Source organism: Macaca thibetana, chromosome 11, assembly GCF_024542745.1.
Source record: "Macaca thibetana thibetana isolate TM-01 chromosome 11, ASM2454274v1, whole genome shotgun sequence".
NCBI classification, from domain to species: domain Eukaryota; kingdom Metazoa; phylum Chordata; class Mammalia; order Primates; family Cercopithecidae; genus Macaca; species Macaca thibetana.
Window position 1 is genome coordinate 52390166 of NC_065588.1, and position 12159 is coordinate 52402324.

The following is a 12159-nucleotide window of genomic DNA, read 5'->3' on the forward strand; positions in this document are numbered from 1 at the left end:
TGTTACTTCATTAGGAGTCCGGCCTCTAGATTACGAGGCCTTTAAATGGATGATCCCTCCGGTGTCCGGCTGCGCAGCTGGCCCCCGTTCCCAGCACCCTTGGTCTTCTTCCACCTGTCTGCCCCTCCCTGTTCTCCCAGCTTCGGAGGACGACTGAACCGGCTGGGCGGGTTTCGCCAGCCGACCCAAGTATCCGAGGAAGGGCGTACCCAGCCTCCCCGCCCTAGGTGCAGACACTGCCCACCCGCCGCGGCTCCACTCTACTCCACCCCTGCTCGCTCGACTCTAAACCTATTTCCCCGCCGTAGCTCCGCCCCTCTTCCCTCAGCCCGCCCCTCTGTTACTGGCTTTCGCACAGCGTTCTCGGTGGAAGTGGTTTTTCCGGGAGAGACCACGCTTCCCCTCAAGCTCCCCAACGGCTCCGCCTTCCCGCCGGAGCCTGACCCTTCCCAGCGTGCCCGGCGATTCCGGCGTGCGAGGCCCTTGGAGGGCAAGGCCCCAGGGCCTGGCTTAGGAGCGCGAGAGGCAGGCTGGGAATTGTAGTTCGAAAGCCCTCGAGGGCGGCTAAAGGCTGGCGGTGGAGAGGACTAGTTTTCCCAGCGTGCCCTGCGCCTCAGCCCGCGCGCTCACAGCTTCTCGCTCTCGCCTGCCTGCCTGCTCCCTTGCTTGCTCGCGCTTTCGCTCGCCCTCTCCTCGAGGATCGAGGGGACTCTGACCACAGCCTGTGGCTGGGAAGGGAGACAGAGGCGGCGGCGGCTCAGGGGAAACGAGGCTGCAGTGGTGGTAGTAGGAAGATGTCGGGCGAGGACGAGCAGCAGGAGCAAACTATCGCCGAGGACCTGGTCGTGACCAAGTATAAGATGGGGGGCGACATCGCCAACAGTGAGTGCGACCTCGGGGGTCGGGGAATCAAGGCTGACAGGGAAAGGTGCCAGGCTGGCCCTGAAGGGGCTGGAGCGGAGGGGTCATGCGAACTGAGCTACTGAGGGGCCCGCACCAGTCCGCTGGGGGCGGCGTGGTGGGAAGACCCGGTGTCGCTCCTGGGACCTGAGCGGCCAGGCCCAGGCTGAAGTCTATGGAGGTGCGGGTCGGCGACCGGGATGAGCGGAGAGAGGGTAACCTGGCAGGCTCCGACCCGAGGCCGTTTGTTAGGAGGCAAGACGTGTTTTCTCTTGTTCCTATCCTTCATTCCCGATTTCTGCTTCCTCTGATTCTGGCAACGGCGAGGCCACCTCGAAAAGGAAGCGCCCAGCTATTGGCGACAGAAGCGCCCCTCTGTTTTTGTCGCGTCTCCGGGGCGTCAGGAGCCGAGCCGGCACGTGTTGCTGGGTCCCCTTGCGGATGGCTGGCCCCCTTCTTCCTCCAGTACTGTCCCTGACACCAGCTTCCCCACCACGTGCTTTGCTGGAGCCTTTCCTTCTTCAGCTCTTACCCTGGTGGGGGCCCCCTTCTACCCTTGGGCCAGCTAAGGGGACCGTTGGAGAGCACTCCTGGAGCTTCTAACACAAGTTTTGGAGATATATATGGCTTTTCTTGAAGTTACTCATTATTACTACCTTTCCAATCTGTGCACATAGCCTTAGTTAGCATTCACATTTGTTGTTCAAAGTGACTTGACAACTCAAATGTTTTGGGGTCTCCGTCTTATCCCAACTAGGCAAGCTTGCGAACATTACTGGAAAAGGGAGGACTGATTTTAGGATTTTCACAGGTCATCCTTAGTCCAGCTGTGCTCTGAGGATCTCAGCAGTTGCCTGCCACTCTAGGCGATGTCACTTTCTCTTTTCTCTCTTTCTAGTTAGCCTTTCCATTTTATTTAAAACCCAGTTAGGGAGATACAAACTGCTTGTCATTGTGTTTTTAAATGGTTTTAACAGCAAAGATGGTGGGAAAGAGGTATTTAGGATGCCTCCCATCCTGTGGGTGAAAATCCGAGTTTTACCGGCTTTCAAAGAATCACCAAAACTGAGATTTCAAAACTCAAACCTGTGCTTTATATCACAGTGGACATTTAGTATAGTACCCTGGTTTTGGTGCCTTTTAGTATTTGAGGTACTAGGGATTTGAATCAGAAAATCCCTTTCTTACAGTTTATAACTCTGGCCTCATATTTCTTTGAGATAAGCCATGATCCCCCAAAATGAAACCCAGGGACCTTAGATTAAGTCCCCTTGGCTTATACACTTGTTTATGAGGAATTAAGTCTACATAGATTGAGATTCCTAACACCTAATTAGAGTGTCTGAGAAAGGAAGGCGGTAACATTTAACAGTGCTTCAGCTTCGAGTCAGCAATTCTGTCTACATTCCTGTCCCTGATGCCTATAAATTTCATCTAGTCTTTCCATGTATGTGGGGATACCATGGCAAGAACTCTCTGAAGTTCATAACTCTGTCCTGTCACACCAAAGATAGCATCTTTGGAAAGTCCGAGGCCTTCCCTAAGGAGATGGATTGCATATACCCAGTTGTCACATAATGTAAGGAAGAGAAGGGAATGTTGACCTTTCAGCCTCAGGGCAATGGCACTAGGGAGTATTAGAAACTCTTAAGTTCAACTTCCAGGTATTCCTTGGGAGGTAACTAGACAATGAATACATACAAGGCTGACATGATGGGATTCTGTCCTCAGGGGTACTTCGGTCCTTGGTGGAAGCATCTAGCTCGGGTGTGTCGGTACTGAGCCTGTGTGAGAAAGGTGATGCCATGATTATGGAAGAAACAGGGAAAATCTTCAAGAAAGAAAAGGAAATGAAGAAAGGTAAAAAAAAAAAAAAAAATCCCTCACTAATTTCCTGTTTGACCCTTATTTGGTCCTATATGTTTTTATTTTTTTCACTGTAATGATGCAGTCCCCACCCTGGCTCTGGCTGAGATATTTGGAAATTTGGAATGACAAGTGGGATATAAGCAGTTTCCTACCTAATACAAACTGATGAAACTTAAGCAAGACCCTGAAAAAATCCTTCCACTCTTCTGAAGGGCACTAGGGCTTCTGGGAGACAGCAAGGCCGTAGGCTGATGATTTTTTCTTTACAGGTATTGCTTTTCCCACCAGCATTTCGGTAAATAACTGTGTATGTCACTTCTCCCCTTTGAAGAGCGACCAGGATTATATTCTCAAGGAAGGTGACTTGGTAAAAATGTAAGGTTAAACCGTTTTAAAGCATTTTTCTTTTTTTAAAGCATTTACAAAATGCCGGTTCCTAATGCAGTACACTCTGATCTTGCCTTTCAGTGACCTTGGGGTCCATGTGGATGGCTTCATCGCTAATGTAGCACATACTTTTGTGGTTGGTGTAGCTCAGGTAGGTGGCCTGCTTTTGATCTCTGTTCAGCCTTGGGGGTGTAGGGAATGCACCGCTATTTCCTTCTTATTCCCACCCCCAATCACCACGCAGGTCAAGAGAGCGTCTAGAGAAGCAAAAGGAGAAAGGCTTTTTGTTGTTGTTGTTGTTGTTGTTGTTGCTGTTTTTACCCTCCTGTTCATTGGCTGGCCTTCGCATATGGGTTCACAGATATTAACCAGATAGCCAGCTGAGTTAACAAACTTTCCAGGAAGATACTGATTGCATGTCCTTATCTACAGGGGACCCAAGTAACAGGGAGGAAAGCAGATGTTATTAAGGCAGCTCACCTTTGTGCTGAAGCTGCCCTACGCCTGGTCAAACCTGGAAATCAGGTAAGCTGTTTTATCCAGTTCCAAAGCTTGGTTGAACCAAAGATGCATTAGACACCTGTTGCTACTCTATATGAAACTACCAACCTCCCCTATAGACCCCTTATAAAACAGCTTTTTAAAATTAGATATATTTGGCTGGGCACAGTGGCTCACGTCTGTAATCCCATCACTTTTGGGGGCCAAGGTAGGAGGATAGCTTGAGGCCAGGAGTTCAAGACCAGCCTGGGAAACATGGTGAAACCCCATTTCTACAAAAAATACAAAAATTAGCTGGGCATGGTAATGTGTGCCTGTATTCCCAGCTGTCAGGGAGGCTGAGGTGGGAGAATCACCGGAGCCTGAGAGATTGAGGCTGTGGTGAGCTATGATCATGCCACTGCACTCCAGCCTGGGCAACAATGAAACCCTGTTTCACAAAAGAAAAAGGAAAAATAAGCATTTGCTGTCCCCACAAAACAGATTAGAATGCCACGTAAAAAAGGATAAACACTGAACTTATTATAGGCATGTGGTGGCACATACCTATAATCTCAGCACTTTGGGGGGCCAAGGTGGGAGGATTGTTTGAACCCAGGAGTTTGAGACCAGCTTGGGAAACATAGCGAGACCCGTCTCTGCAAAAAGAAAAAAGAAAACCCAGGTTCTTTTTTATGACTAAGTTCTTTCACTTAGTCATTTAACCTGGGGCAAATCATTTAACCTGAGACTCAGTTTCCTTGTCTTCTAGATTGGGATATACATATCTGCCCTGTTCACTTGCAAAATTTATTGAAGTAGACCATCTTTGTGAAAGCACAGGGTAAAATGATATGCAAATACACCTGGTCCTCGGCTTGATGCCACATTCAGTAGAAGCTATGCTTTGAGTACCCATACAACCATTCTGGTTTTCATTTTCCATGTAGTATTTAGTAAATTACATGAGATATTCAACACTATTATAAAATAGGCATATGTTAGATAATTCTGCCCAATTGTAGGATAATGTTTTTTAAGTGCTCTGAGTACATTTAACATAGGCTAGGCTATGATAGGTAGGTTAGGTGTATTAAATGCATTTTTGACTTAGTGATATTTTCAACTTACAATGAGTTTTTTTAAGATATAACCCCATTGCAAGTTGGGGAGCATCTGTATAAAATATTTTTAGATTGTAAGGATAATCAAGCTATGAAACGAAAAACCAGTGAATGAGTATCATTGAGACTTGATGGACGATATTAGAAGGCTCAGTTCTGTCAGGTGCGGTGGCTCATGCCTGTAATCCCACCACTTTGGGAGGCTGAGGTGGGCGGATCACGAGGTCAGGAGATTGAGACCATCCTGGCCAACATGGTGAAACCCCGTCTCCGCTAAAAATACAAAAATTAGCTGGGCGTGGTGGTGCATGTCTGTAATCCCAGCTACTCAGGAGGCTGAGGCAGGAGAAGAGCTTGAACCCAGGAGGCAGAGGTTGCAGTGAACCGAGTCACGCCACTGCACTCCAGCCTGGCGACAAAGCTAGACTCCATCTCAAAAAAAAAAAAAAAGAATGCTCAGTTCAGTTCTTTTATGCTTCTTATTCTCATTGTAGAGAACTTATTAGCTCCTGATATCTCACCTTTTGTTTGATGTTGTACTTCTAGAACACACAAGTGACAGAAGCCTGGAACAAAGTTGCCCACTCATTTAACTGCACGCCAATAGAAGGTGAGAACAGATAACAGGGTTGAGGGTCTAAGAATGAGTGGCTTTGCCGGGCGCGGTGGCTCACTCCTGTAATCCCAGCACTTTGGAAGGCCAAGGCAGGCGGATCACCTGAAGTCAGGAGTTTAAGACCAGCCTGGGTAGGCCGGGCGCGGTGGCTCAAGCCTGTAATCCCAGCACTTTGGGAGGCCGAGGCGGGCGGATCACAAGGTCAGGAGATCGAGACCACAGTGAAACCCCGTCTCTACTAAAAATACAAAAATTAGCTGGGCGTGGTGGCGGGCGCCTGTAATCCCAGCTACTTGGGAGGTTGTGGTGAGACTTGAACCCTGGAGGCGGAGGTTGCAGTGAGCTGAGATCGCGCCATTGCACTCCAGTCTGGGCAATAAGAGCGAAACTCCATCTCAGAAAAAAAAAAAAAAAAAGAATGAGTCGCTTTGCAGAATTGAGGCTTTTGCCCCCTTGAAGATCTATCCAGCTATAACCCAGTCTAAGCCAGAAATCTCAGGGCCCTGTGTTTCCATAACCAGGTAGTTTTCTCACTGCCTACCCTTTCAAACTACTGAAGTAGGTAGATTTGGAAATCTTTTGGGATACTGGATAGCTCGTTCCATAGGTTGTGTCCTGTCTACAGGTATGCTGTCACACCAGTTGAAGCAGCATGTCATCGATGGAGAAAAAACCATTATCCAGAATCCCACAGACCAGCAGAAGTAGGTGCCAACCCTATTCATCACCTTCTACCATACCAGACTAGTCATCAGGTTTTTTTCTATACTCCCAACTGAATCTTGTCTACCCTTTACTCCATGCTTTCAGGAGTGACCTGTTGCTCTTAATATTTCCTTTCTCTAGGCCGGGCATGGTGGCTCATGCCTGTAATCCCGGCACTTTGGGAGGCTGAGGCAGGTGGATCACCTGAGGTCACGAGTTCGGAACCACCCTGACCAATATGGCGAAACCCTGTCTCTACTAAAAAATACAAAAATGAGCCAGGCGTGGTGGTGTGTTCCTGTCGTTCCAGCTACTTGGGAGGCTGAGGCAGGAGAGTTGCTTGAACCTGGGAGGCGGAGGTTGCAGTGAGCTGAGATTGCGCCACTGCACTCCAGCCTGGGTGACAGAATGAGACTGTGTGTCAAAAAAAAAAAAAGTTCCCTTTCTCTCTATTCCTTTTAGGAAGGACCATGAAAAAGCTGAATTTGAGGTACATGAAGTATATGCTGTGGATGTTCTCGTCAGCTCAGGAGAGGGCAAGGTGAGGAGAGTACCAGAGTTGGCTAAGAGGGGTGACTGAGAGTGTTCACCAGACCAAATGTTACTTAAATTACCCTTTCAGGCCAAGGATGCAGGACAGAGAACCACTATTTACAAACGAGACCCCTCTAAACAGTATGGACTGAAAATGAAAACTTCACGTGCCTTCTTCAGTGAGGTGGAAAGGCGTTTTGATGCCATGCCGTTTACTTTAAGGTACTACACTTAGCAATGATAGTACATGGAACCAGTCTGACTCACAGACCATACACCCAGGAACACTTTTTCCTCTCCCTTCCTGCCTAGACTTGTAGCGTGCACGTGCTCACTCCCTCCCTCTCTCTCCCCATCTCCTTCTCACTGAAGGTAATGTAAAAGAGCAATCCTAAGCATGATTTCTGCCTGAGGGTAGGAGCTATTTTAAAATATGAGCAAAATGGTAAGACTTGACGGGGAGTTAAGGATACCTCTGAATATCATCTTCCCTGCCAGAGCATTTGAAGATGAGAAGAAGGCTCGGATGGGTGTGGTGGAGTGCGCCAAACATGAACTGCTGCAACCATTTAATGTTCTCTATGAGAAGGAGGGTGAGTTCTAAAAAGGAGCTTCACTTTGGATTCCCTGATTATATGATATCCTTCCTATAAATTCAGAAGAGCTAAGTATGACAAAGGAACTTTTTATCGAAACACATCTTCATTTTTGCCATAGGTGAATTTGTTGCCCAGTTTAAATTTACAGTTCTGCTCATGCCCAATGGCCCCATGCGGATAACCAGTGGTCCCTTTGAACCTGACCTCTACAAGTCTGAGATGGAGGTCCAGGATGCAGAGCTAAAGGTTAGTGTGGAATAGAAGGTGGTAAATACGTACATGGTACCTGCCTGGAAGTGAGGGCTAAATGCCAGCAAAGTCCTGAAGAGAGCTACAGTACTGAAAGTAACCCTTTGTTTTTAATTTCCTCCACATTCCTCAAAATTTTTTTCCTTCTTCCTGTTTTCCAGGCCCTCCTCCAGAGTTCTGCAAGTCGAAAAACCCAGAAAAAGAAAAAAAAGAAGGTGTGTTTTACTCTCATCCTTCCCTGGCAGGGTGAACCTGATCCCTCTTTCTCCCACTGTGTTAGGTTGTAGTGGGATACGGATGTTTGTACAGATGCTCCTCAACTTAATATGATAGGCCTTTGTCCCAGTAAACCCATCATAAATTGAAAATACTGTAAGTCAAAATGGATTTTAAAATATATATATATTTTTTTAAGAGACAGGGTCTCAAACTCCTGGCCTTAAACAGTCCTCCCACCTCAGCCTCCCAAACTGTTGAGATTACAGGCATGAGCCACCATGCCCAGCCTTGTTTTGGCCAGGCACAGTGGCTCACGCCTGTAATCCCAGCACTTTAGGAGGCCAAGGCGGACGGATCACCTGAGGTCGGGAGTTTGAGATCGGCCTGGCCAACGTAGAGAAACCCTGTATCTACTAAAAATACAAAATTAGCTGGGCGTGGTGGCACATGCTTGTAATCCCAGCTACTTGGGAGGCTGAGGCAGGAGAATTGTTTGAACCTGAACCTGGGAGGCAGAGGTTGCAGTGAGCCAAGGTCGCACCATTTCTGCTGGACAACAAGAGTGAAACTCCGTCTCAAAAAAAGATGATCCCACTCTGTCACCCGGGCTGACGTGTAGTGGCATGATCATAGCTCACTGTAGCCTCATGCTCCTCCTGGGTTCAAGTGATTGTCTGGCCTTAACCTGCTGAGTAGCCACCACCATGCCTGACTCAAAATGGATTTGATATACCTTAAGCTACCATGAACCTCATAGCTTAGCCTGGCCTACCTTCAGTGTGCTCAAAACATTTATTGAACAAATTATCATGTATTGAAATATTCATATTGCTTTCACACCATCGTAAAGTTGAAAAATCACAGGTTGACCATTATAAGTCAGAGACCTGTATATCTTTATTTCATCTGTGACCCAGAGGATTGAGATAACTTTATGGCTGGGTGTGGTGGTTCACACATATAATCCCAACAGTTTGGGAAGCCTAGGCAGGAGGATCACTTGAGCCCAGGAGTTCAAGATCAGCCTGGGCAACATGGTGGCATGTGCCTATAGTCCCAGCTACCTGGGAGGCTGAGGTGGAAGGATCACCTGAGCCCAGGGAAGTTGAGGCTACAGCAAGCCATGTTGTACCACTGCACTCCAGCCTGGACGACAGAGTGAGACTGTCTCAGAAAAAAAAAAAAAACTTTTATCTCTGGTCCCAGACACTACCCCCAAATAGTTAGAAACTGACACGTCTTCTCCCTCTCCTTTTTTTGCATATAGGCCTCCAAGACTGCAGAGAATGCCACCAGTGGGGAAACATTAGAAGAAAATGAAGCTGGGGACTGAGGTGGGTCCCATCTCCCCAGCTTGCTGCTCCTGCCTCATCCCCTTCCCAACACACCCCAGACTCTGTGAAGTGCAGTTCTTCTTCTCCATCTAGGACCGCCAGCAGAGCGGGGGTCTCCCTGCCCCCACCCCAGTTCCCCAACCCACTCCCTTCCAACAACAACCAGCTCCAACTGACTCTGGTCTTGGGAGGCGAGGCTTCCCAACCACGGAAGACTACTTTAAATGAAAAAAAGAAATTGAATAATAAAATCAGGAGTCAAAATTCATCGTCTTCAAGCCCCTCTTTCTAGCCTTTTCTACTACTATGCTTGGTCAAGGTTTGTGCCCTACTACAGAACAGGGCTAAATTAGCCATCACCACTGAAAACTCAGCTGAATTTTTTATACCACTCTGATGTCAGCATTTTTCCATCTGTTTGGGGCCTTTTCCTCTTTTTTTCCATTCTCCCCAGGTATTTTATCTGGCTTCAAAATTAGGAGGATTATTTTTCAGATTGTTTTTATTCAGTGTGGCCGATTCCTCATCTGATTCAGGCTGTCCAGTCAGGCCCCTCCCATTTTAGGAGCTGGAGCCTTCATTTATGAAGAGATTCTCATCTATGAAATGGATCCTCATTTGTAAATCTTTTTTCTTCCATTTTCACAAAGCTGTAAAGAAATAATCCATCTCAACCTTACCCTTTTCTCTGGAGTCAGTGGGGTCTTTCCTCACTCCATCTTACACAAACCTGAGCTGGAAGCTCAACTGGTTTTGTTCCCTGTTTGAAATATTGTGATCTCCCTCCCTTGAAAGAAAAACCAAGAACCAGAGGAGTAGACTGACTGAAGATACAACTCCTGGCTTTCTGAAGCTATGGACTTGGATTGGATTGCTGGGGGTTTGTAGAGGTGACAAATTTCAGTACCTCTGGCATGCTGTCCCAGGAAACTAGGGCTCCCACTAACTTATGAGGTTTTTAAACACATTGAAAATGACATGACATTAAAATAAATTTGGATTTGCTCATAATGATGTGCTTTGTATGCTGCTCTTATTTGATGGAGATGGGGAGAATGAATGTCAGTTGAAGTAGTATTGGAACTGTTCCTCCACAGTGCCATGCTCTGCCTTCCCAAAACGAGCAATGTCTTGACTTGCAGAAGACACAAATCCTAGAATCTTTGATGACATAGTAAGTTATCTGCTGGAGTTTGGGTGATGTAATTTTCTAAGTAGAAACAGTCCTCACTGCTAAGATTTGTTTGGGGCTAGGACACTTAATGTGTACTGCAAAAACAGCACTGCAAGTGTTTATCTTGAATTCAGGAAGCCAGGAAGAATGTCTGGTACACTAGTTTTCAGGGCCAGACTGAGGTCAGATGGGTAATTAGTTTATCTTAGTGCATGTCAGGCATTGCTAAACTAGAGATACTACAAGTGAACAGAACTGAACACAGGACAAATGTCTAATGACGTATATCCACCATTAAAATAGTGGTTTCAGTGCCCTAAAAATCCTCTGTGTTTTGCCTGTTCATCCCTCTCTCCTTGCTTAGACATTTGTCCAAAGGCAAAGAATGTACAATGCCAAGAGTGAACTGTAGTGTAAACTAAACTATGGATTTGGGGTGATAATGGTATATCAACGTAGGTTCAATTGTTAAAAAATGTACCACTCTGGCAGGGTGGAGGGATGTTTATAAAGGGGGAGGCTATATGTGTGGGAAATGTCTAACCTTCCTCAATTTTGCTGTGAACCTAAAACTTCTAAAAAATTAAGTCTATTAAAAAAAAAAAAAAAAACAAAAAACGGTCAAGTGCTCATGCCTGTAATTCCAGCACTTTGGGAGGCCGAGGCAGGCAGATCACCTGCGGTCAGGAGATCAAGACCAGCCTCGCCAACATGGTGAAACCCCATCTCTACTAAAAATACAAAAAGCCGGGTTTAGTGGCAGGCGTCTGTAATCCCAGCTACTTGGGAGGCTGAGGCAGGAGAATCGCTTGAACCCAGGAGGCGGAGGTTGCAGTGAGCCAAGATCGTGCCACTGCACTCCAGCCTGGGTGACAAGAGTGAAACTCCGTATCAAAAACAAAACAGAGGCCGGGCGCGGTGGCTCAAGCCTGTAATCCCAGCACTTTGGGAGGCCGAGGCGGGCGGATCACAAGGTCAGGAGATCGAGACCACAGTGAAACCCCGTCTCTACTAAAAATACAAAAAAAAATTAGCCGGGCGCGGTGGCGGGCGCCTGTAGTCCTAGCTACTCAGGAGGCTGAGGCAGGAGAATGGCGTGAACCCAGGAGGCGGAGCTTGCAGTGAGCCGAGATCGCGCCACTGCACTCCAGCCTGGGCAACAGCGTGAGACTCCTTCTCAAAAAAAAAAAAAAAAACAAAACAAAACAGAATTTCCCTAAAGAGCTTATAGACGGCCGGGCGCGGTGGCTCAAGCCTGTAATCCCAGCACTTTGGGAGGCCGAGACGGGTGGATCACGAAGTCAGGAGATCGAGACCATCCTGGCGAACACAGTGAAACCCCGTCTCTACTAAAACTACAAAAAACTAGCCGGGCGAGGTGGCGGCGCCTATAGTCCCAGCTACTCGGGAGGCTGAGGCAGGAGAATGGCGTAAACCCGGGAGGCGGAGCTTGCAGTGAGCTGAGATTCGGCCACTGCACTCCAGCCTGGGCGACAGAGCGAGACTCCGTCTCAAAAAAAAAAAAAAAAAAAAAAAAAAGAGCTTATAGACCAGTTGGCAATCATCAGTTGAAATCTTGGTGGAATTGATACAAAATAATTCTGATAGGATTTTTTTGTTTCAAAAAACTTGTCATATATGTTTGGGTGGTGACAATACTAGAACTACTTAGAAGGAACCTAATTTTAAAAACGTTTTTCAGGGATTGAAAGTGAAATGTTGGCCGGGCGCGGTGGCTCAAGCCTGTAATCCCAGCACTTTGGGAGGCCGAGACGGGCGGATCACGAGGTCGGGAGATCGAGACCATCCTGGCTAACACGGTGAAACCCCGTCTCTACTAAAAAAATACAAAAAAAAACTAGCCGGGCGAGGTGGCGGGCGCCTGTAGTCCCAGCTACTCGGGAGGCTGAGGCAGGAGAATGGCGGGAACCCGGGAGGCGGAGCTTGCAGTGAGCTGAGATCCGGCCAC

At 47.4% G+C, this 12159-nt stretch overlaps 2 protein-coding genes across 2 annotated transcripts in view; one reads left to right on the forward strand and one right to left on the reverse strand.

Annotated features, from left to right (window-relative positions):
- The window catches only part of PYM1 (PYM homolog 1, exon junction complex associated factor), a 233812-nt gene that overhangs the window by 208348 nt on the left and 13305 nt on the right, over positions 1-12159 (reverse strand). The window lies entirely within an intron of this gene.
- Positions 109-9280, forward strand: PA2G4 (proliferation-associated 2G4). Its single transcript, XM_050749167.1, has 14 exons — positions 109-882; positions 2632-2760; positions 3039-3144; positions 3238-3307; positions 3589-3681; positions 5307-5370; positions 6002-6080; positions 6544-6622; positions 6704-6837; positions 7114-7208; positions 7333-7460; positions 7625-7678; positions 8950-9016; positions 9110-9280. Exons 1-13 carry the CDS (start codon positions 795-797, stop codon positions 9013-9015), a joined length of 1185 nt encoding a protein of 394 aa, XP_050605124.1. The 5' UTR covers positions 109-794; the 3' UTR covers position 9016; positions 9110-9280.

What these genes read in the sequence shown, in the direction of transcription:
- PA2G4 (XM_050749167.1), top strand. Translation starts at nt 795, where the DNA reads ATGTCGGGCGAGGACGAGCAGCAGGAGCAAACTATCGCCGAGGACCTG. An exon ending in TTGTGGTTGGTGTAGCTCAG is followed by an intron (nt 3,308 to 3,588) that starts GTAGGTGGCCTG and finishes CCTTATCTACAG; the next exon opens with GGGACCCAAGTAACAGGGAG. An exon ending in GCCATGCCGTTTACTTTAAG is followed by an intron (nt 6,838 to 7,113) that starts GTACTACACTTA and finishes CTTCCCTGCCAG; the next exon opens with AGCATTTGAAGATGAGAAGA.